The 21,196-nt window shown below is 45.9% G+C and overlaps 1 protein-coding gene across 3 annotated transcripts in view; it reads left to right on the top strand.

Annotated features, from left to right (window-relative positions):
- The window catches only part of SORL1 (sortilin related receptor 1), a 150,837-nt gene that overhangs the window by 37,246 nt on the left and 92,395 nt on the right, over window positions 1–21,196 (top strand). For all 3 annotated transcript variants that reach the window (XM_059415119.1, XM_059415115.1, XM_059415107.1), the window contains exons 7-11: window positions 7,949–8,050; window positions 9,074–9,243; window positions 14,907–15,099; window positions 17,431–17,548; window positions 17,762–17,835. In XM_059415119.1, coding sequence (XP_059271102.1) covers window positions 7,949–8,050; window positions 9,074–9,243; window positions 14,907–15,099; window positions 17,431–17,548; window positions 17,762–17,835 — 657 coding nt within the window. The remainder of the gene's footprint in view (window positions 1–7,948; window positions 8,051–9,073; window positions 9,244–14,906; window positions 15,100–17,430; window positions 17,549–17,761; window positions 17,836–21,196) is intronic.

Below are 21,196 nucleotides of genomic sequence, written 5' to 3'. Positions count from 1 at the left end.
TTTATTTATATATATATATATATATATATATATATTTTTTTTTTTTTAAACCCAAGTTTGATTTTTATTCCTTGTTTTTTGACATGAAGTTCACTTACTTGTCTTAATAGTCTACATGAGAATGATAGGCCATTACGACAGCAATGAGGCACTTCTGCAGACTGGACCAACATTGATTCCTTAACTTGGCAATAGAGAGCTGTTAGGTTCTTTCTGGTGGATAGCAGTAGTTGCCCGAATGTTGGAGAGAAGTGAGTCTGTAGCTTCACCATCAGCTTATCATGAAAGCCAGGTCCACACCTTTCTTGCACAAATGTATATCAGTAAACAAAGACCCAATGTTGGGCTTGACAGCATCTCCTCTCTTGTTCTAGGTGATCCAAACACAATGTTCTAGAGCAGAGATTGGCAAACTATGGCCCTTCACTTGTTTTTGTCAATAAAGTTTTATTGAAATAGCTATGCTCATTTGCTTACATGTTGTCCATCACTGCTTTCATGTCACAGAGGCAGAATTGAATAATTGCATGGAGGCAGGATGGCTCACAGACTCTAAAATATTTCGGTATGGATCTTTACAGACAACCAACCCTGTTGTAGAGGCAAGATGCTGTTACCCTTTGAGTTGGCATCAGGCAACCAGAATCCTCTCGTGTGAAAGCTTGATAAGTCATGGGCATTACCCCTAAGAGTTCAGGTTACAAGCCTCCTTAAATTGTTATGTGCTGTTCATGCCCGAGTATTATCTTTAGGATATAATGGCCACTTCAAATATCTTGCACGCCACTGATCTCCCGAGAGAGCTCATTTGTACTTTTGCTGTTCTGACCAACCAACCACTATTGAAAACCAATTTCTAATCTTCATTATGCTCATTTAAGGTCTCTAACGGTAGAGATAACAAGAAAATTTAGTAATCATTGCAGGATTATGGGCTTCTCCATGAAACGTTAGTAGACCACAGTTGGAGCATGATTTTTTAGGAGAGCTAACCAAAACCAAGCTATTGACAACTTTTTTTTCTTTTAAAGATATTATTTATTTATTTATTTATTTATTTCTCAGAGAGAGAGAGAGAGCACGCGCGCAAATGCAGGCAGAGGCAGAGAGAGAAGCAGGCTCCCTGCTGAGCAGGGAGCCCGATGCAGGACTCGATCCCAAGACCCTGGGATCATGCCCTGAGCTGAAGGCAGTGGCCTAACTGACTGAACTACCCAGGTGTCCCAACAAATTTTTTTAATCGTAACATTACTTAAATGTATGTAAACATAAAGCTAGGTATAAATAGATGCTTAATGCATATAATTTATATGCAACAGTAAAACCCAAACACATTATAAATAACAATAAACAAATATAACACCCCAACGAATTATAAATAACACCTGTATTAAAATATAATTTCTATGCCGTAAAATTCACCCTTTTAAGGTATATAGCTCATTGGTTGTTCACTTAGTCACAGAGTTGTTTATGCTTACCCCTATCTAATTCCAGCCCCCACACCCCCATTCTGTTCCCCTCCCCTCCCTGGCAAGGACAAACCTATTTCTGCCTCCAGGAATTGCCTGTTCTGGACATTTTATGTAAAGAGTATCTTAAACCATGTGACCTTTTATAATTGTTTTCTTTCCTAGTATAATATTTTCAGATTTCATCTGTGTTTCATCAGAATTAATGTGTCTTCAGGTCCACTGCCTCTCTCTCCCGCCACTTCAAATCTCCCGTTGAACCCCTCTGGTGATTTTTTTCTTGTGACCTATTGTCCTTTCCCACTCAAGAATTTGTATCTGTACAAATGTCTGTTTCTTTATTGATATTCTCTCTTTGGTGAGACTGTGTTCTCATATTTTCCTTTAATTCTCGTGACATGGTTTCTTCTAATTTTTTAAGCATATTTATGATAGGGGATTTAAATTTTTCATCTGTATGTCTAATATTGGGCCTTCCTCAAAACAGTTTCTATTGACTGTGTGTGTGTGTGTGTGAGCTGTGTCTATGTAGGGAACATACTTTGAGGTTTGCTTGATCTTGTCATTCTTTTATTGAAAATCAGACATTTTCGATGGTATATAATGCGGCAACTGCTCGTATCAGAGTAGCCCCTTCCCAGAATGGTTTTTGTTGCCTTTTCCTGCTGTTGCCTATGTTTGTTTTGTCTGTGAGTTTCCTGCATTAATTTGTAGAGTTTGTATTCTTCATTGTGATGGTATGACATGTTTGATAATTAGGTTTCATGCTCAGTTAATGATCAAATAGAGATTTTTCTTAAATGCTTTGAATCGGGCACCTGGGTGGCTCAGTGGGTTAAGCCGCTGCCTTCGGCTCAGGTCATGATCTCAGGGTCCTGGGATCGAGTCCCACATCGGGCTCTCTGCTCAGCAGGGAGCCTGTTTCCTCCTCTCTCTCTCTGCCTGCCTCTCTGCCTACTTGTGATCTCTCTCTGTCAAATAAATGAATAAAATAAAAAAAAAATGCTTTGAATCAATACATCTGATAGCCTTTGCTGAGGGCCTTGGAGTGTGGGTGCGGGGCCTGCCTTTGGTGCAGCCTACAGCTCTGCCTTAGCCTTCAGTTCCTGCTTCCACAGACCCAGCCGTGAGCCATTAGGCCCTTCTCGCTGCTCTCCTGAGCATACTCACAGTTCTTGCGTGTGTGACCTTGTAGAGTCCCCAGAACATTTCACAGCATATTGAAGCCTCTCAGGAGCATCTACTTCCTCAGCTTTTCCTTTCATGCTTATGAGTGAGCCTTTTGTGAGCTCCCGGCCGTCATGTTGCTCCAGCAGCTGTGATGCGAAACATAGGCCATTTGTCTCTGTTTTTCTGTAAGTGAGCTGGCTATAGGTCTGTTTGTGCAGGGAGCTCTATAGGCAGAGAAGACCCGAGAACATGGTTTTCACGCTGGGCATGGCAACAGTCTGTCCCCTGCAGGGACTGTGCGGCTGCTGGTTTTCACAGTTCCCGTAGCTGCGAGGCTGTGCATTTCCAGGGCTACCGCCGGGCCAGAGAGAAAGGGATGGGACTGAAGCCATGAGGTCGGCTGTTCCTGCTGAGCTTTGACACTGTTCTCCACTAAGTGCTCTCTGGGTTTTGGCAAGCCTCTGTTTAATTTTTCGAATTCTGAAAAAGTTGACTTGGAGAATTTTTGTCAGTGGTCCTGTTGCTTTTCGGATGAATGGATTTTCAGAGTTCCTTTTTCTGCTGTTCTCAACGTGCTTCCAATGAATATTAACTTCGTGAAACTTTATTATGGATGTTTTCTTTTCTTCTTTCTCTTAAAGATTATTTATTTATGTATTTATTTGACAGCGAGAATAAGTAGGGGGAGAAGCAGACTTCCCACTGAGCAGCCTGACAGGGGGCTTGATCCTAGGACTCTGGGATCACAGCCTGAGCTGAGCTGAAGGCAGATGTCCAACCTACTGAGCCACCCAGGCGCCCCTATTATGCATGTTTTCAAATCTGTCTAAAAGCACAGTTAATACTGATAGGACCACCACGGTTGCCCTCATTCAGACTCAATATTATTTACATGTGCTAATCTCTTTTTGGCAGTGTACCCATGAGTTATTTTTTTCTTGGAATATTTTATTTTGTTTTTTATTATTATTTTTTTAGTAGCCTCCACGCCCAGCATGGACCTCAGTGTGAGGCTTGATCTCACAACCCTGAGATCAAGACCTGAACTGAGATCCAGAGTCAGATGCTTAACCGACTGAGCCACCCGGGTGCCCCTTTCTTTGAATATTTTAAAAGCAAATCATAAATATGTATATATAAAATATATAAAAAATGTTATCCATAAATATTTTAGTATGAACAGCAGTAATGTGGATGATGATGTCTTGCTGATCCCTTGTCACGGTTTCAGAGGCGAAGGTGGCGGTGAATACGCAAGCCCCTTCTGGACTGTGTCCTTGTCTGCCATGTGCCTTGGGGTCCCTCACTCTCTGACAGCTGTTCTCCACGAAACGTTCAGCTGAAGATCTCCCTGTGACATCCTGTGGCCTTCACTTGGCAAGAACGTGTCGTTCATTTAGTTCCCCTCTGCTCTTCCCTCCTTGACCTTGCATTTCCTTTGATAGAATCTCAAACATAAATGGAAGGGCACTTTCTGAAATTCACATTTTCCAGAAACTTACATCGATTTATTTTTCCTTATCGGAATGAAAGCACCAAATGAAACAAAGATCTTATCCTACGTTTTCAGACCCTAGAATCCTGGCATAACCCGAAGCATTGAAATACTTCCTGGATGCCGGTGGAAGTATTTGTGTGTATTAACTGGGGTAGCCTTTCAGGAAGGCTCTTTCTTCTGCTGAAAGTGAAAATGTTGACGTAGGGGTTTTAAGAAGGGCATCCTACAGACACTCTTGTGTAGTTCTGACAGAGGTAATATATCCAGGTATATTCACTCAAGAGTGCTTCTGGAAATCACGTCAGAGCCCATGAGCTGTTAAATGAGAGACGCCTAAGAGACTCTGATAATGAAGAAGGTTGAATTGCGCAAGAATATTTCTAGCACAATCTGCATCGTGTGTGGAAAATAAAATTGCATGTATCAAATTGACATTGTGTTCAATTACCAGTAACAGAGTAGAAGTGAAAAGTGGCTTAATGAATACAGATATTTCTCTCCTCAGTGCTACCTGGAGGCAGGCAATGTAGGGCTGGTTTGTTGATACCCTGGTGTCATTGGGGGCCTAGGCCTCTCTCTGTTCCACCAGCCTGACAGTGGTTTCCATCCTCACCGTTCCCTCGTGGTCCAGGACGTCTGTACTAGCCTTTGGGTCTTTACGAGAGTCAGAAAGAGTAAGGACAGATAGGCCACAGTAGGACCCCTTCCTTCTGATTAAGTCCCTTTAAGCAGCCTTCCTAGAAACCCAACACACCATTTAGGCTTACAGATCTGGATTAGTTCTCAGTCACATGGCCACATGTAGTTATGCAAAAGGCGGAGGACCCCAGTGCGTTATTTGGGGTGGCAGTCAATATCATTTTGCTAAGGAGGAAAGACTAATGGGTGTTTGGGAAGTATAGCATTGTCTGTCACTATATAAATATGCCTGGGGTGATGGTACAGAACACTTCTCAAAGACCCCATGAAAGGGGCGCCCAGGTGGCTCGGTGGGTTAAAGCCTTTGCCTTCAGGCTCAGATCATGGTCTCAGGGTCCTGGGATTGGGCCCCACACATTGGGCTCTCTGCTCAGTGGGGAGCCTGCTTCCCCTTCTCTCTCTGCCTGCCTTTCTGCCTACTTGTGATCTCTCTCTGTCAAAATAAATAAATAAAATTACAAAGAAAAAAAAAAGACCCCACGAGAGCCTGTTCCCTGTTACTCCCTGGGGAGGAGGGCAGGAGGAACGAGTGGAGGGTAGGGAGCTGAGCGCCTGCATTTTACCTTATAGCCGTCCATACTGTTGGGTGTTTCTTTCTCATGAGCATGCTTTACTTTTTCTTTTTTTTTAAAGATTTTTATTTATTTAATTGACAGAGACACAGTGAGAGAGGAAACATAGGCAGGGGGAGTGGGAAAGGGAGAAGCAGGCTTCCTGTTGAGCAGGGAGCCTGATGTGGGGCTTGATCCCAGGACCCTGGGATCATGACCTGAGCCAAAGGCAGACACTTAACGACAGAGCCACCCAGACACCCCATGTTTTACTTTTATAATCGTGGTAAAGAGAAACTCAGCAACCACAAGAACCCATGGCTTATTAAGGAAAGTTAGTAGGAGCTTATGATACATCTATCTGACAATCCACAGTGTCCCACGGTGTAATTATTAATGTGTTTCTTGGTAGCAAGAAAGTATTACAGTAGCTCCTTAGGGGTGAGCCTGAATTGTCCAGGCTTTGGAACTATTGTCCCAAAGGAAAGTAGGACGCATGTGTTTTGAGCTTGCTTTTTAAATTTTTTTTTTGTTTTTTGTTTTTTGGTTTGTTTTAAGGTTTCTTACAACCTTTGTACTCAGACTTTTGCATCTTGTACTCAGACGTTTGCAGGAAGACTGACCTTGATGTGCATTCTCAATTCTTGTGCCAATCAACAGGACGCATTAAGAATGCTTAACTAATCATGGCCCTGGTGTCACTGAGAAAAGTAGCTCCTTTCTAAGGTTTAACCACAGTGGGAAGTAGTGAACAAGTTTAAGGCATCAAAGTGTGTGTTTCACGGACATCTCTCTATTCATATATGTATATAGGGATTTATATAGGGTAACTTAACATGGATCCTCTGACCTTTATGAATAGCTTTAAAATTTTATTGACTTAAGGAGGGCTTTTGGGATCTATGCCTGACAGTTTTGCTGGGCACTATTTTCTCACTCAGGTAATATGTTTTACATTTTTAATTTAAAATTAAATTTTAAATAACTTTTAAGAGATCCATGTTTCCTCTGGCCTCCTATTGAGTACAAGCCATTAACATGGTTTTCCGTGTGACATTTTAGAAAGGCAGTCTTTTGTACTTCCCTACCTGGCTTCTTTCAAATAAGTTACTTTTTTTTTTTCTTAAGATTTTATTTACTTACTTATTTGACAGAGAGAAATCACAAGTAGATGGAGAGGCAGGCAGAGAGAGACAGAGGGAAGCAGGCTCCCCGCTGAGCAGAGAGCCCGATGCGGGACTCGATCCCAGCACCCTGAGATCATGACCTGAGCCAAAGGCAGCGGCTTAACCCACTGAGCCACCCAGGCACCCCTCAAATAAGTTACTTTTAAGCATTTGTTTGAATATGTGTGTGTGTGTACCTTCACATTCATCAGCTTGCTCTTTACATAGTGTCTATTGGACATATATTAGTGCAGGGAATTCAGTTATAGTTAAGAGAAATTGGTATGTTTCATCCTTTATAGGAATTTAAAATCTGTAGTAACAGTAGCAACGTGGTCAAGGATAAATGAAGCCAGATGTGAACCCCTTCCGGCTGGTGATCCCAATATTCTGATCAGCTTAATAGGCCCGTGTGTGATTCTGTCCACATGATGGTGTGTGTCCCTTTCTGTCTGGGTAGATGTGCACCATTTGGCTTTTGTTCGCTGCCCCATATGTTCAGAGCTGGAAAAACCCACATTAAGCCTTTATGGTGGTTCTCACCTTTTTCTGAACCATTGACCGTTTTGAGGATCCAGTAAAGATTGTGTCCCTCCCCAGCAGGATGAATGGGTGCATCTATCACACTGTTTGTCTGTGTATTTATAGGGTGCCTGGACCCTGGAAACCCATCGACAGGAATCCCATGCCTAATCAGCTTCTCAGCTTTATAGATGAATGCATGAGACCTAGAGAGGCTTAGTGACTTCTCGAGGTGGTACAGCCAGCTCTTAATCTAGTGCTTTTGTACACATTTTCGAGATTCCAGCTGTGCTCCAGTATCTCTCAAACACAATGTGACGGGGCTGACCTCACGGGGCATGCCCTGGGCCCTCCTGAAGAGAACATATTCCAGCAAAAATGTTCATCAGGGAGAAGTTATTGAAAGGTTTCAAAAGGGAATCATTGAAAATTTCCTCACCTCTTTGTGCAAGCTAAAGCCCTTGAATTCAAGTATGCCTCTAACCTGAAAATAGGAGGGAAAGAACAAGGGAATAGGTTTTTATGTGCGCCGTGTGGCTGACCTCACCCTGGGTGGGCTTGGGGGCTGCCCGGTGAAGCCTCCACCCGCCTCCCACACTCAGCTTCAGCCGCAGGACCCTTTTCCCTTCATCCTCATCTGGTGTCGGGGGGTGTCTAGTGCCTGCTGCAGACCAGCAGTCTGGAACCAAGCGAGTGCAGCCCGAGCTGCAGAGCAAACAGCGATGTTGCAAAAGTGTGCATTTGCAGTCACCCTGTGTTCCCCGTTTTTTGTAGACTTGGAGGGGTCTGACCCTACTCTTTCCTTCTTCACTTATTTGAGTGGCTGTAATAGGGCACTGTTAACTTCTTTTTCCTCCTCTTCCTTGGCAGCATCTCTGGGGCAGTCTGCAGCCATCTTCAGTCCAGCTCTGGGTCTCTTTTGGCAGGAAGCCTATGCGACCAGCCCAGTTTGTCACAAGGCATCCTATTAATGTGAGTGGGGTCCGCTGTGGGGGTGGGAAGAAGTGTCATTGTCCCTATGCAGGCCTCACCGGGAGCGTGTCGCAGGGATGTCCTTCTGGGTAGCTCGATCTCTGATAGAGGCTCTCTGAAGTCACTTTTGGAGATCGGCCCCTAGAGAGAACCATTATACTCTAGGCATCTTGATTTGTTTCTTTTCCTGTTCACTTTCAAAGTGGTGAGATGGGAGCTTTAATTTGCTTTAGTGGAGGCGGATGGGTGGAAAGGTTTGGGACCAGAGTCCGTGGGCTCAGGGTGTCAGTCCTGAAGGAATGGGGTGCTGGTGACCGTTCAGGACATGCTCTGTTGCTTTACTGTAGGCAGCTAGATTCCAACAGGAGATAAGAGCTGGGTCCCACCCTTTTAGAAACACATAGGCTGGAGACACAGAGAACCAAGCAGAGGAGGAAGCCACACATAGTCCAAGGCCTGGCTGCTGTATGTGTGTATGGTAACGGAGAGATTGATAGAAGGATCCTCGTGGGCTGGGGTCATCAGAGAAGCGCCCACAGTCAGAAGGCCTTGCTGCTAGCATTCGGTGTGGTGGAAGGTTTGGGAGCTCAGGTGGAGAACATTCTTGTCCATTCTTTGCTTTTTACGGCTTCCACCTTCTTCCTTTAGTACCTTAGAGAGAATGAAAGGAAAGGAAATGCACATGAATGTGTATTGTACTTGGTAGTAATGCTAGACCTCATGGGAAGTAGACAGAGACATTATGAACTAAATGGAAGGTTTTAGGTCATTGATGGAGTTCAGTGGTCCCCGCTTTTAGGCCCCATTTGCCAGGAAGAGACTTGCTCCAGCAACCCGGCAGCCTCAGCTCCTCCAAAAAGAAAATTGGCCAAGCTTCCCCAGGATTTGGGAAGCTGTCTGTGGGCTCTGGGCCCATACCTGTCACTGGGACTTTGGGAAATTGTTACTTCAGGGGGTCTAGGGAAAGCCCACGGCGCAAGTGTGTTTTTTGACTTGTGTTTCTTTCGACTTTTGATTCTAAAGGAATATTACATCGCAGATGCCTCCGAGGACCAGGTGTTTGTATGCGTCAGTCACAGCAACAACCGCACCAATTTATATATCTCCGAGGCAGAGGGCCTGAAGTTCTCCCTGTCCCTGGAGAACGTGCTCTACTACAGCCCGGGAGGGGCTGGTGGTGACACGCTGGTGAGGTAAGGACGCCGTGGGTCCCTCCCCCGCTGTCTTATGTCAGCACCACCTGCGCCCTCAAGTTGGGTGTTTTTAAGCATTAGCTGTACATTTGGGTTCCGATGGTGAGTTGTCAGAAACTCCAATGCCCGGTTGGGGTTTGGCGAGTTTGGGGTGCGGCCAGACTCTGAAGGTTTTACAAAGCCCCTCAGGTGATCTGGGTGAGCATGGCGGTCCTGGTGACCTTTAGGGTCACAGCCCGTGGCAGCCACTCCCTGAGTTCCTCCTTTTCAGTTGTCTGGCTCTGTGGTCTCTGAGCCTGTGGGAAAAGGCACTGGGAAAATGTCAGCTCGGGGTGAGCTGGCATGGGGAGCCCCGAGGGTCTTGCCTCCAAGTGACATGGACATTTTTTTTTCCTTAACTGTAATTGCAAGTCCTGCTCTGTGGATGTCTGTGGAAAGACACCAGTGTTGTCCATCCTTTATCAGTACCTCTGGGCCTCTGGGCTTGGAGCTGTTTTGTAGTAATGGGCATTTTCCATGGGCTACGGGGGAGTCCAGGGTTCAGGAGGGATGAACAACCTGTGACCCTTGAGGGCCAGGAGTGCGTTTATTCTCTTGTCTTCTGTGAGGCATCTGACTGTGGTGAGGCTCACTGTCTGCCCTCGGAAGGAGCCCTCTGCTGGAGCTGGCTGCTGGGCAGCGAGGTCCAGCTCCAAGGCCACGACCACCAGGTCACAGGACATGGCATTGCCGTCCACTGTCTCTCGTCAGCCAGGTGATTTATTCAGTCACCAGCTCTTTCAGCAGGGACGCTGCTGCGTGGGACCAGCCCTCCTTCCGGGCACAGCACTGAGATAATGTGTCCGGCCATGAAAAGTCAAAACCGGGTCCCTGTTCTGTGGAACTTCTGTTCTCGTTGGGGGAAAGAGAGAACATAAACTGGTGTGTAATTTGCCTGGTGGTGGTAGGTGCTGGGAGGCAAAGTGAACCAAATTAAGAGGACAGGGTACTGGGAGCGTGGTACTTCATACCGGCTGGTCGTGGAAGGCTGTTCGAGGATGCCGACATGTCAACAGGTGCCTGAGTTCCATGAGCGAGGGAGCCGGCAGGTGCCAGGGGCAGGGCACTGCAGGCAGAGGGAACAGCGTGCACGGAGGCTCTGAGGTTGGATTCTGGGGGTTTATTTTAGGAGCAAGGAGGAGACCAGGGTGGATCCAATAGGAGGAGGCGGGAGGGAGAGAACCCAAGAGACAGGCTCTGAGACAGCAGAGCTCAGTTTGTAAAAGGCCTTCGAGGACATGGAAAGAACTTTTTTCCCAAGTGGAATATGCAGGGTTTTGACCAGAAGATGGACATCATCTGATTTAACCTGTTGTATTTTTTTAACCATTAAAAAATTTGTGAATTGCATGATATAAAGGGAAGCACCTGAAACATAAAGGGACAGTGTTATCAGTCATCTTAGAAGGGCACTCAGGTGATCTGTGTTTTAAAGAAGCCGTCCTCAATGCTGTGTGCAAAGCAGGCTCACGTCGAGGAGCCAGGGCGTGGGGGCAGGAAGGCTGGCTGTGGGGGAGCGACGGCAACCCAGCCGGCAGGGATTGCTGTTGGCCGGGCCCAGGGCAGTAGCGGCAGAGATGACAGAATTGGGCAAATTCTGATGGTTTGCTGGTAGATTGGCTGCTTGTCTCTGGAGAGTCAAGGGCCCACGGTTGCTTGGGCTGAGCCGCTGGCAGAATGATGGCCATGGGCTGAGTCAAGAAGTCGGGGAGGGCAGGGTGCGGAGCCGGTGTTGAGGAAAAGAGCAGGACCTTAGTTTGAACTCACCAGGACCTGAGGGGAGAATTTTCTACCTGGTCTCTGATCATGCCTTTCCATGCCCTGTTTTGGCTCTTTCAGAGGTATATCCTATTCTATGCCTAATTTTTTTTTTTCCCCTCCCAGTATAGTCTCATGAGTTATTTATTACTTGGTGCATGTTAATGTGTTGTAAACCATTCCTACCATGATTCAGCCTCAGGTTTTTCTGGTTTGGTCAGTAGTAGCCTGGCTGCTGCCAATGGGCTGGCATTTGGGCTGGCTTCTGCGTTCTTTTCATGTTTGTTTTGTTTTGTTTTTTTTTTTAAAGTAATTTATTGAGGTGAAATTCACAGAATGTTAGCTTAACCATTTTAAAGTGAACAATTCAGTGATACTTAGGGCATTCACAGTATTGTACAACCACCAGCTTTAATTCCAAAACATTTTCACTTCCCCGAAAGAAAACCCCTTACTATTAAGCAGTTTTTAGCTCCCCCCTCCGCCCAGCTCTTGGCAGCCACCTAATCTCCTTTCTGTCTCTGTAGATTTATCTTCTCTGGATATTCTATGTAAACAGAATCACAGCATAATATGTGACCTTTGGATCTGGCCTCTTGCCCCTTGCACGTGTTCAGGGTTTGTCTACATGGAGGGTGTTGTCAGTGTTTTATTCTTTTTTTACGGGTGAATAATATTTTCTTTACTTTTTTTTTTTTAAGATTTTATTTATTTATTTGCCAGAGAGAGAGAGAGAGATCATAAGGAGCCAGAGAGGCAGGCAGAGAGAGAGGAGGAAGCAGGCTTTCCACTGAGCAGAGCCCGATGCGGGGCTCCATCCCAGGACCCTGGGATCATGACCTGAGCCGAAGGCAGAGGCTTAACTCACTGAGCCACCCAGGCGCCCCTCTTTACTTTTTTAATAATTAAAATTATAAGCCCATTATTCCTCAAGCCTTTCACAGACTCTGATTTTATTTTTGTCCCCACGTTTGAGAGTCCTTCACTACGGAGTGGACAAATCAGAGCTTGCCGAAGGTTTCTGGATCCTCCACGTGTGGGGGGTGTGCGGGATGGGTATCTCGTGACTGGGCAGAGCCGAAGCCAGAAGCTCCCCCAGGAAGTAGTAAGCCCAGTTTGGTGACTGTGTGGCCCTCTCGTAGACGCACACGGTCTTTTCTGTGGTCACAAAGGTCGCACCCACCATGCCGGAGTGTACAGTCCCGTTAGGAAACTGGAGAGAGTTTTATGTCTATGTTCACAGAACCACATAGGCTCAGCCTTCTGGTTGTTTTCTTTAGACTCTATCTCAGGGCCTGGAGATCTTCACAGGGGCTCGTGTGAGTGAACTTGTCACCTGCTTCTGCCTCTCAGCGAGATGAAATGGGATAAGGGTGAATTAGCAGATTATGTGGGCAGGCTGATGTGAAAAAAACAAAACAAAACAAAACACAGCCTTTCTGTGGTATTTGAAATGAGTTGTTCTTTGAACTCAATAGGCAAGTGCGGTGCCAAGGAACCCGTCCTAATTTGCTTAGAGGACTGGAGAAAGAATTCTTAACGGGGTGCTCCTGGCATCATTGAGATGTGTGGAATAGAAATCTCATGGCAGGGGCGCCTGGGTGGCTAAGTGGGTTAAGCCGCTGCCTTCGGCTCAGGTCGTGATCTCAGGGTCCTGGGATCAAGTCCCACATCGGGCTCTCTGCTCGGCAGGGAGCCTGCTTCCCCCTCTCTCTCTGCCTGCCTCTCTGCCTACTTGTGATCTCTCTCTGTCAAATAATAATAAAAAAAAAATCTTAAAAAAAAAAAAAAGAAATCTCATGGCAAGTGGTGTCTGTGTGGAAGACCAGGTGTGGGGAGATGTCAGGCCTGACGGGGCATCTGAGGAGGGCCTGGGTTGTGCGTGGTGAGGCAGACTTGGGTTCTGCAGGAGGGTGGCCTAGGGGCCCTGGGGCGCTGTCCAGGGAGCAGGGGACAAGTGCTGTCCTGAGGGCTGGTGAGAGGAAATGTAAGAAAAATGGACGGAGAGAGGGCACTTAGGGGGAGGTGAATTGTCATAGGACCACAGAGAAGCTGACAGGACAGTCTGGGGGCATGTGAGCGTGTGAGGCACAGAGAACAGGTTTCTAGAACCTTGGAACCGAAAGACAAAAATCCAGGAGAGTGACCAGAGGGAAGAAGCAGAGCTCATCTAGGTGAGAGAAAGCCAGACCCTCCTTCACATTTGAAGGAAGCCTTTGAACCGGATGGTGGCGGCCTCGTGATGATGGGATCCAACGCTGAGGTGAACAGATGAACAGAGAGCCGGTGGGTGATAGACCTTCAACTGATTTCTAAGGAAGCAACCGAAAAACAACTCCACTAGACCTAAGGAAACCACATATCAGAATATTTGGTCTCAACATCAGTATCTTATTTAGGATTTTGCTCGGTCTCTTAGTCTGAAGTAGCTCTGTCAGTGCTTTTTAAAAATTTTCCTTTCTGCCTCCGAGCTTGTAGTATGCTTCCTTCTGTCTGAGGAGACAGAGCACTCCTCCAGCTCAAGATCTGTACAGTGGATAATGGAAAAAAGCAGTTCTGTGATTGTTTTTTAATTTTCATTTTATTTATTTATTTGACACACAGAGAGAGAAATCACAAGTAGGCAGAGAGGCAGGCAGGGAGAGAAGTGGAAGCAGGCTCTCTGCTAAGCAGAGAGCATGATGCAGGACTCAATCCCAGGATGCTGAGATCACGACCTGAGCCAAAGGCAGTGGCTTAACCCACTGAGCCACCCAGGCTCCCAGTTCTGTGATTTTTTTAATTAAAATTTTCTTTTCTTTCTTTCTTTCTTTTTTTTTTTTTTTACACAGCCCAGTGGCTCAGAACCCTTCTAAACAAGGGACACACGTCCAGTTAAAAGCCATGTGTGAACTCTGGTTGGAGCTTCTCAGAAATTCATTCCATTAGGGATGGATGGACCATTTCAGGGCATAGTGGCTTCCCAGTGAAATCAGTATCCCAGCGTAGTAGTTCAGGCCCTGAGAGGGCCTTATTCTCTGTTTCACTATTAAGAAGTGTAACCTCAAGGTTCTAGAGCCACTTTTGCTCTCTATCCTGCTTCCTTGGGTAGGAGTTCGGCTCTGCTTTCTGAGAGGAACCCCGTGGGCTTGGGTCTGTCAGGGCACCAGAGAATGAGTTGTCAGCATGTGGACAGTGGCTGGAGGAACCTTTCGTGCTGGATTTCTGCCGCTTGTAAGCCCGCCACTTTGACTAGTGTCTTCCAAGTCTGGCTTCCTGTCCCTGTTCGTCGAGGCTCACTGGAGGATTTGGGGTGAATTCGTTAGTGAAGTGAAAGCTGTGACCCTGTCATCAGCTCTGTGTGTTGTAGTCAGCATTCTGAACTCCCTGCGAGGACTTATTGATCCAATAACCATCTTAGCCTTCAAAGTTAAAACACAAGCACGTTTAAAAAAAAAAAAAAAAAAAGAGCAAGAGAAGGCTATTCATCTATAAAAAGGAATGGAGTACTGATTTGTGTTACAATATGGGTGAACCTTGAAAATATTACGCTGTGGGGAAAGAACCATAAAAAAAAGCGTGTTTCCGTGTATATGAAATGTCCAGAATAGGCAAATCTGTAGTGACAAAAAACTCAGTGGTGGTGGCCGGGGCCTGGGGTGGGCAGGTGAAAGGGGCGATGCCTGCTGGTGGGTACAGGGTTTCTTTTTGAGATGCGGAAAATTCTGGAACGAGATAGTGATGCTGGTACAACACAACGTTGGGAATGTGCTTAATGCCACTGAATTTTGTACTTCTCAACATATAAATTTTATGTCATTTACAATAAAAACACACCAAGGAAATATCAGTTCAGGTTCACAGCTGTTTATTTTCTCTTACTGTAGGTATTTTGCAAATGAGCCGTTTGCTGACTTCCACCGCGTGGAGGGGTTGCAAGGAGTCTACATCGCTACTCTGATTAACGGTTCCATGAATGAAGAGAACATGAGATCAGTCATCACCTTTGACAAAGGGGGTACCTGGGAGTTCCTTCAGGCTCCAGCCTTCACAGAATATGGAGAAAAAATCAACTGTGAGGTAGAGATGCTTTCGTCTTATTTGAGCTTTTACTACAAATTTTTTAGCTGGTTATGCTGCCCTTACAGTTCCCAAACTCAGCAGCAGGGCACCTAGGGGGTGCCGTAGTGAACTCCCAGGGGGCACTCTGGGATGTTTTAAGTTTTTTGAGGGAAACATACGGTACTTGGTATTTGTTGGTCATTGTGCCAAGTACCATCTTTAGTTTAGTTCTAGTTTCAAAATGAGTTCATTCTGAATTTCTTTGGAAGGCATCCTGTTTGCATGAAGCTGGATTTCCTAGCAGTTGGTGTGATAAAAAGCAAGGGAGAAAATCAGGATGGAGCGGGTATGACGGTGGTGGGATCTAACATGACTCTAAACTTTGAGAAGGGGTGTGGTACCAGCAGGTACATGCATCCCATGTTAAATAATTGTGGTTATCTAAGAGTGAAACAGAAATTTTGTTTTCTCTCTATGTGTGTGTGTATGTATTTACATACGCGTGAACACTATTATTTCGAATTGCCGCTAAGTTATTAGAACTACTTACTAAGTTGTTTGGTCTTAACTTTGTAAAACAATAAATGCTGGTATTTCTCCTGGCTTGAAGCTGCTATAAAAAATTTATGGCGACACTAATTGTGCTGCGAAGGAAGAAAGTTTGGGAAATTCTGATTACATTTTTTATTTCTGTGGAACTTTAAAAAAATAAGTGCCTTCCTGAATATAATTTAGGGTTCTACAGTTTTCCCAATCTGTGGGAAAATTTTCCATCTGAAAAGCTGGGAATACTAAAATGTATTATTTGGTCTCAGTAAGTGTTCCTACCTGCCTCAGCAGCTCTGTTCTTTTCCCTCAGAAGAACATTCTGTGGACAGAGTTCCTTGGCTTTCTATGACGACGCCCCACACTTCCCTTTTTGCCTCACTTAAGGGATCTGGATTATATACTATAGGTAGGCAGAAGGAACTCAGAAAAAAAAATCATGTAGTAGTAATTTTTGGGAAAGCTGTAACATTTGATTAGACAGTTACCTGATCTGTGGGGTTTTTGAGTCTTGTTTGCCCATGATGAAGTGTGTTGACTGTACTGTATGCTGTAGCTCTGGCCACTGGGGAAAATTTTCTTGGAGACTCTTGCTCTCCTTGGATTTCTTGATTACTCTTGCCGATTTTGCAACAGGTGCCGACTTTGTACATCAAGTCTAACTTTGGAAAGAGGCAGGGTATGAGTAGAAAGAGACAACCACACAGGTGCTTCTTTATTCTGGAGCAGCTTCTAGATTTTAGGAGCTCTGCATGGGCCTCTGTGGATGGGGTGGCCTGCTTTTCAGCATGCTGTTGGGGTCTGAGCCCTAGTTAAGTAGCATTTAATGGTTTTATTAAAACCCCGCTTATTCCCTGGCTGACCTATTTATGAGCTGTACAGCAGTTGGTGAGCTCTTAGCTTCTACCTGTGATTTTAGATGGTGAAAGAACAGGTTGGTTGACAGATATTTCCTTGAGATCCAACCTTCCTCATTTGCTCACATCAAACTGTGATCCTAGCAAGATGGACATTTGCTAGAGAGATCCTTTTATTATAAAAATGAGTATATGTAGCAAAACCGTGTCTATTTTTACCTGCTCACATAAGCACACCAGACGAGGCTGAATAACACTTGACAATGACTTTCTGGCCAGGACGATCAGGCGTGACCACAGGGCAAATGGTGTTGTTTGTAGAACTATTAAAATCCGAATGTAAGTGGCCTGTTTGAATGACTTGCTTCACAGTGGACAGGGCAGAGCTGGTGCCCTGTGCAAATGCTCACTACTTTAAATCTGTTTTAATGTGGATCCTTTGGAGTTTGTAGCTCACATGTGGTACATTTGGGAGCTGATCAGGGAGACTTGATGACTTCTGATTCTTGGTTTTTCCTCTAATGGCATTGCTTACCTCCTATTTGAGATGTATCTCTACAGACTTAGGAAATAAGTCCCACGAAAGCATTTCGTTTCTTTTTTGTGCCGAGTCACACGAGAGTATCTCTGGGGTAAAACAGAGGGAGGGATGCTTTCGATCGACTTGGGTTGGCACTGATTTCTAATTACTGTTCTCTGAGAGTCTCAGGAGGATATTTTTACTCGTATTTTTCTCTTTTCTTCAAGGAGAGGACTTTTTGTGATTCATATAATCATACTCACCTGGAAGGTAGTGAGGGGCCAGCTGGGCTCTGCGTCTAGGTTCCTCTGAGCCAGATTTCCTTTCTCTGTGTGTGGCTGCATGGTCTGCACCCAGGCCTGTGTTTTGAGGGAGCTGGAGGCCTCCTATCCCGCACTGACAGTGCCTGGCGCTTGTGTCCCGTAGCTCACCCAGGGCTGTTCCCTGCACCTGGCCCAGCGGCTCAGTCAGCTGCTCAACCTCCAGCTCCGAAGGATGCCCATCCTGTCCAAGGAGTCCGCTCCCGGTCTCATCATCGCCACTGGTACGTCTGAGATGCTTGTCCCCGCTACAGTCTTAAGCTCTGCAGGGACGCGTGGCTGAATACACGGGGATTGCTGACCTCTGCTGTGGCCACAGCGTTTGTGATGTTCTGAGCCATCTGTAGTTGCTAAATGTGACTGGCTGTTCTGGTTGGGCAGGGTGAGTATCTGACCTCTTCTTGAAGTGGAAAGTCATTACTCCTCTTGCCTTTCAGGTTCGGTGGGAAAAAACTTGGCCAGCAAGACGAATGTGTACGTTTCTAGCAGCGCGGGAGCCCGGTGGCGAGAGGTCAGCTTCCCACCCCTGCCCCCCGCCCCACCACCCCCTAGCTGCCAGCTTGGGTTCTGGTTTATCAAAGATCATGGCCGTGCCTCCACCTTTCAGGATCACGTGTGGCCTGTGGGGAGGCCAGCGGCACCGAGTGTGACTATAAAATTAAAGGAGAGTACCCAGAGCCACACGAGAGCGTCAGCTGCACTGATCTTGTGTTCACACCTTGTAATGTGGGCTCGTGATGTTGCCAGAAATATTCCTTTGAATCAAAAACAGACCTTCTCTTGCCCTCACGACTGTAAATTTAACTAAATGCCCCGAGGGGACAAAGCAATATCTCTCTGCTTAACTTCTTCACCCCTAGAACCAAGTAGTGTCTGGCAGGGAGCGGGCCCTGCGTAAATATTTGCAGAATCTATCAGCAAGTGGCCGTGGGGTTGTACGGGCATCCGGCGTGAAACTGGCCATTTGTTGTTGCATCGTAACGAAATCGATGTCAGGCCTCTCCTCGGCGGGCTGTGCCAGGCAGGCCCTTTTTTTTCACTCTGCGCTGTGGAGGAAGACCGTTTCTGCCTTAAAACGTCTGCAGAGCTGCTTCGGTTCTGTAGGCACTGCTAATACCAGTTCTGAGAGTAGAGCTAGTCCTGTGGTCCCCGAATGCTAATTAGTCCTTGGGCGTTAGAGGATTGCCCAACTTGTAAACAAAACGAAACGAAACAAAACTTTCACCAGCCTTACATGATTTACGAGGGCCAAGGGAACTATAGCTGGTCTCATTCTGTGGGGGTTGCTTTTAGTGGAGCTCTGCTGCCCGTGTGGGGAGCCAGCAGGAAAACTCAACAGATCACAGGATAAGAATTTAATTGAGCACCTTGTGTAGGTGGAGCATGATAGCGGGAGGGATGTGGTTCTCAGAAGACCCAGCCAGTCTCATGGTGCCCCTTCCTTCTTTCCTTCTGTCTTTAAGATTTTTAAATTTATTTATTGGGAGAGAGAGAGAGAGAGAGCATGAGGCAGGCAGAAGGAGAAGCAGGCTCCCCTTTGAGCAGGGAGCCTGACGTGGGGCTCGATCCCAGGACTCTGGGATCGTGACCTGAGCCAAAGGCAGCTGCTTAACTGACTGAGCTACCCAGGGGTCCCCTCATGGTGCTTCCTGTTGGGAACACAATATATACAAGTTTGTATTTAAATCCGTCCTATGTAAAGCATTGGTGATACCCAGCATTCGTTTGGCTCTGAGCAGTTGGCAGAGACATATCTTCTCTCTGTGAGGTAGGTAGGGCCTCCCATCCCTGAGGCTGAGGGATCCGGGACCCAGAGCTTGCAGGTGTGCCTACATGAACAACTGGCCAGTAAGGTGGAGACCATGATCACATGTTCGGATAGAAGACGAGGTGAAGGCCCCGTAGTCCTAAAGGATGAATGGTTTGGAGTTTGGGGAGTATGCGTGCTCTGCCCCCGCGGGAAGGATGAAGCAGCTGTTCCCCTCTTCACTGGAGCCGGACATTCCTTTTGAAATTGGGTGTTCTCTCCTCAGCGACTAGGCTTGTGACTTGTTTGGGCCTTCTGATGGTGGTATAATCTGGGATTCGAACATCTGCAAGTGATTTCCTTCTGGGGAGAAAGCAGGGTCTTGTTCCTCCTCCGGTGACATGCTATCATCTGGCTCACACGGGGGCAGCTGCCCGTGCCTCCGGCCCGGCCTGCTTCACGCCTGCCAGGAAGCAGCCATTGCACAAGGGACCTTAGTTTTGCAAAGAGCAGAGAGCGAAGTAGGGGAGAAGGCTGAGATCATGTCTGTGTGAGTGGACATCCGAGTGCCCTTGGATAGCAGTGATCACGTGAGAGGGACAGCCTGGGGCGTGAGGGGCAAAGACAGGGAAGTGTGAGGTAGGATGTGGTGGACAGAGCTGTCTAGAAAATCAGTGACTAGAAGACTTGTTCCTCCTCCGCTCTTAAAGACTTGTGCAAATTCTCCAATCTTGAGTTCCTTTTCTGTGCTTTTCTTCCTTAACAACTTTATGGAGGCCCCTGCATATTGCAGGTGTACAGTTTCATCAGAGTCAGTCACCATCGCTACATCGTCACCACAATGAAGACAATAGCCATGGCCATCACTCCCCAAAGCATCTTCATCCCCCTCCCCTGTAATCCATCCTTCTCTTTACCTCATCCCTACCCAATGGTTAGTTAGCATTTCCTAGAATTTTCTTTTGTTGTTGTTGTTGTTTTTGTTTTTAATTTTTTATTTTTTATAAACATATATTTTTATCCCCAGGGGTACAGGTCTGTGAATCGCCAGGTTTACACACTTCACAGCACTCACCAAAGCACATACCCTCCCCAATGTCCATAAGCCCACCGCCCTCCTCCCAACCCTCCTCCCCCCAGCAACCCTCAGTTTGTTTTGTGAGATTAAGAGTCACCCTAGAATTTTCTGTAAATGGACTCATAATATGCTGGTTTTTTGCTTGGCTTCTGACCCTCATCATGATGATTTTGAGGCCCATTTTATTGTTTCATGTATCAGTGGTTCTTTCCTATTTTATCGTAGATTTGTATCCCATTGTAGGGATATTCCACAATTCACTTATCCATTCATCTGTTGGTGGACATTACAGTGTGTGCTGATTATAAGTATAGATATTATAAACAATTAATTATGTGCTTTTTTTTTTTTAAGATAGATACACATTTGTATTCCTTTTGGGTAAATATCTCAGAGTGGAATGATGGGCAGCTTGATGGGTCTGTGTTTAACTTTTTTTAAGGAATGACCAAATTTTTGTCCAAAGTGGGAGTTGTCTTAGACTTCTAATTGCCTCAGGTCCACACTGGCACTTGGTATGGTCACCCTTTTAATTTTAGATGTTTTAATGAGGACACAGTGGTGTCTCATTATGGTTTTAATTGGCATTTCCTTGATGACTAATGACTTTGAGCTTCTTCTCACGTGCCCATTGGACATTTAAAAATCATTTTGTGAAGTGTCTGTTCAAATCTTATACTTACTTTAAAAAATTGAGTTGTTTGCCTTCTTAATGGATGTGTAGGATGTTTTTTGAAAAATGTAAAAGTTAAGTCTTTTGTTTGATATGTGTGTCATGAGTATCTTCCCTAGTCTGTGGCTTGCCTTTTTTTTTTTTTTTTTTAGATTTTTATTTACTGACAGAGAGAGAGAGAGAGAGAGATCACAAGAGAGAGACAGGCAGAGAGAGAGGGGAAGCATGCTCACTGCTGAGCAGAGAGCCCGATGCGGGGCTCGATCCCAGGATCCTGAGATCATGACCTGAGCCGAAGGCAGAGGCTTAACCCACTGAGCCACCCAGGTGCCCCTGTGGCTTGCTTTTTAAAAAAATTTTCTTAATGGTGTTTT

This window comes from Mustela nigripes, chromosome 1, assembly GCF_022355385.1.
Source record: "Mustela nigripes isolate SB6536 chromosome 1, MUSNIG.SB6536, whole genome shotgun sequence".
Classification (NCBI taxonomy): domain Eukaryota; kingdom Metazoa; phylum Chordata; class Mammalia; order Carnivora; family Mustelidae; genus Mustela; species Mustela nigripes.
This window is presented reverse-complemented; position numbering and strand designations above follow the sequence as displayed.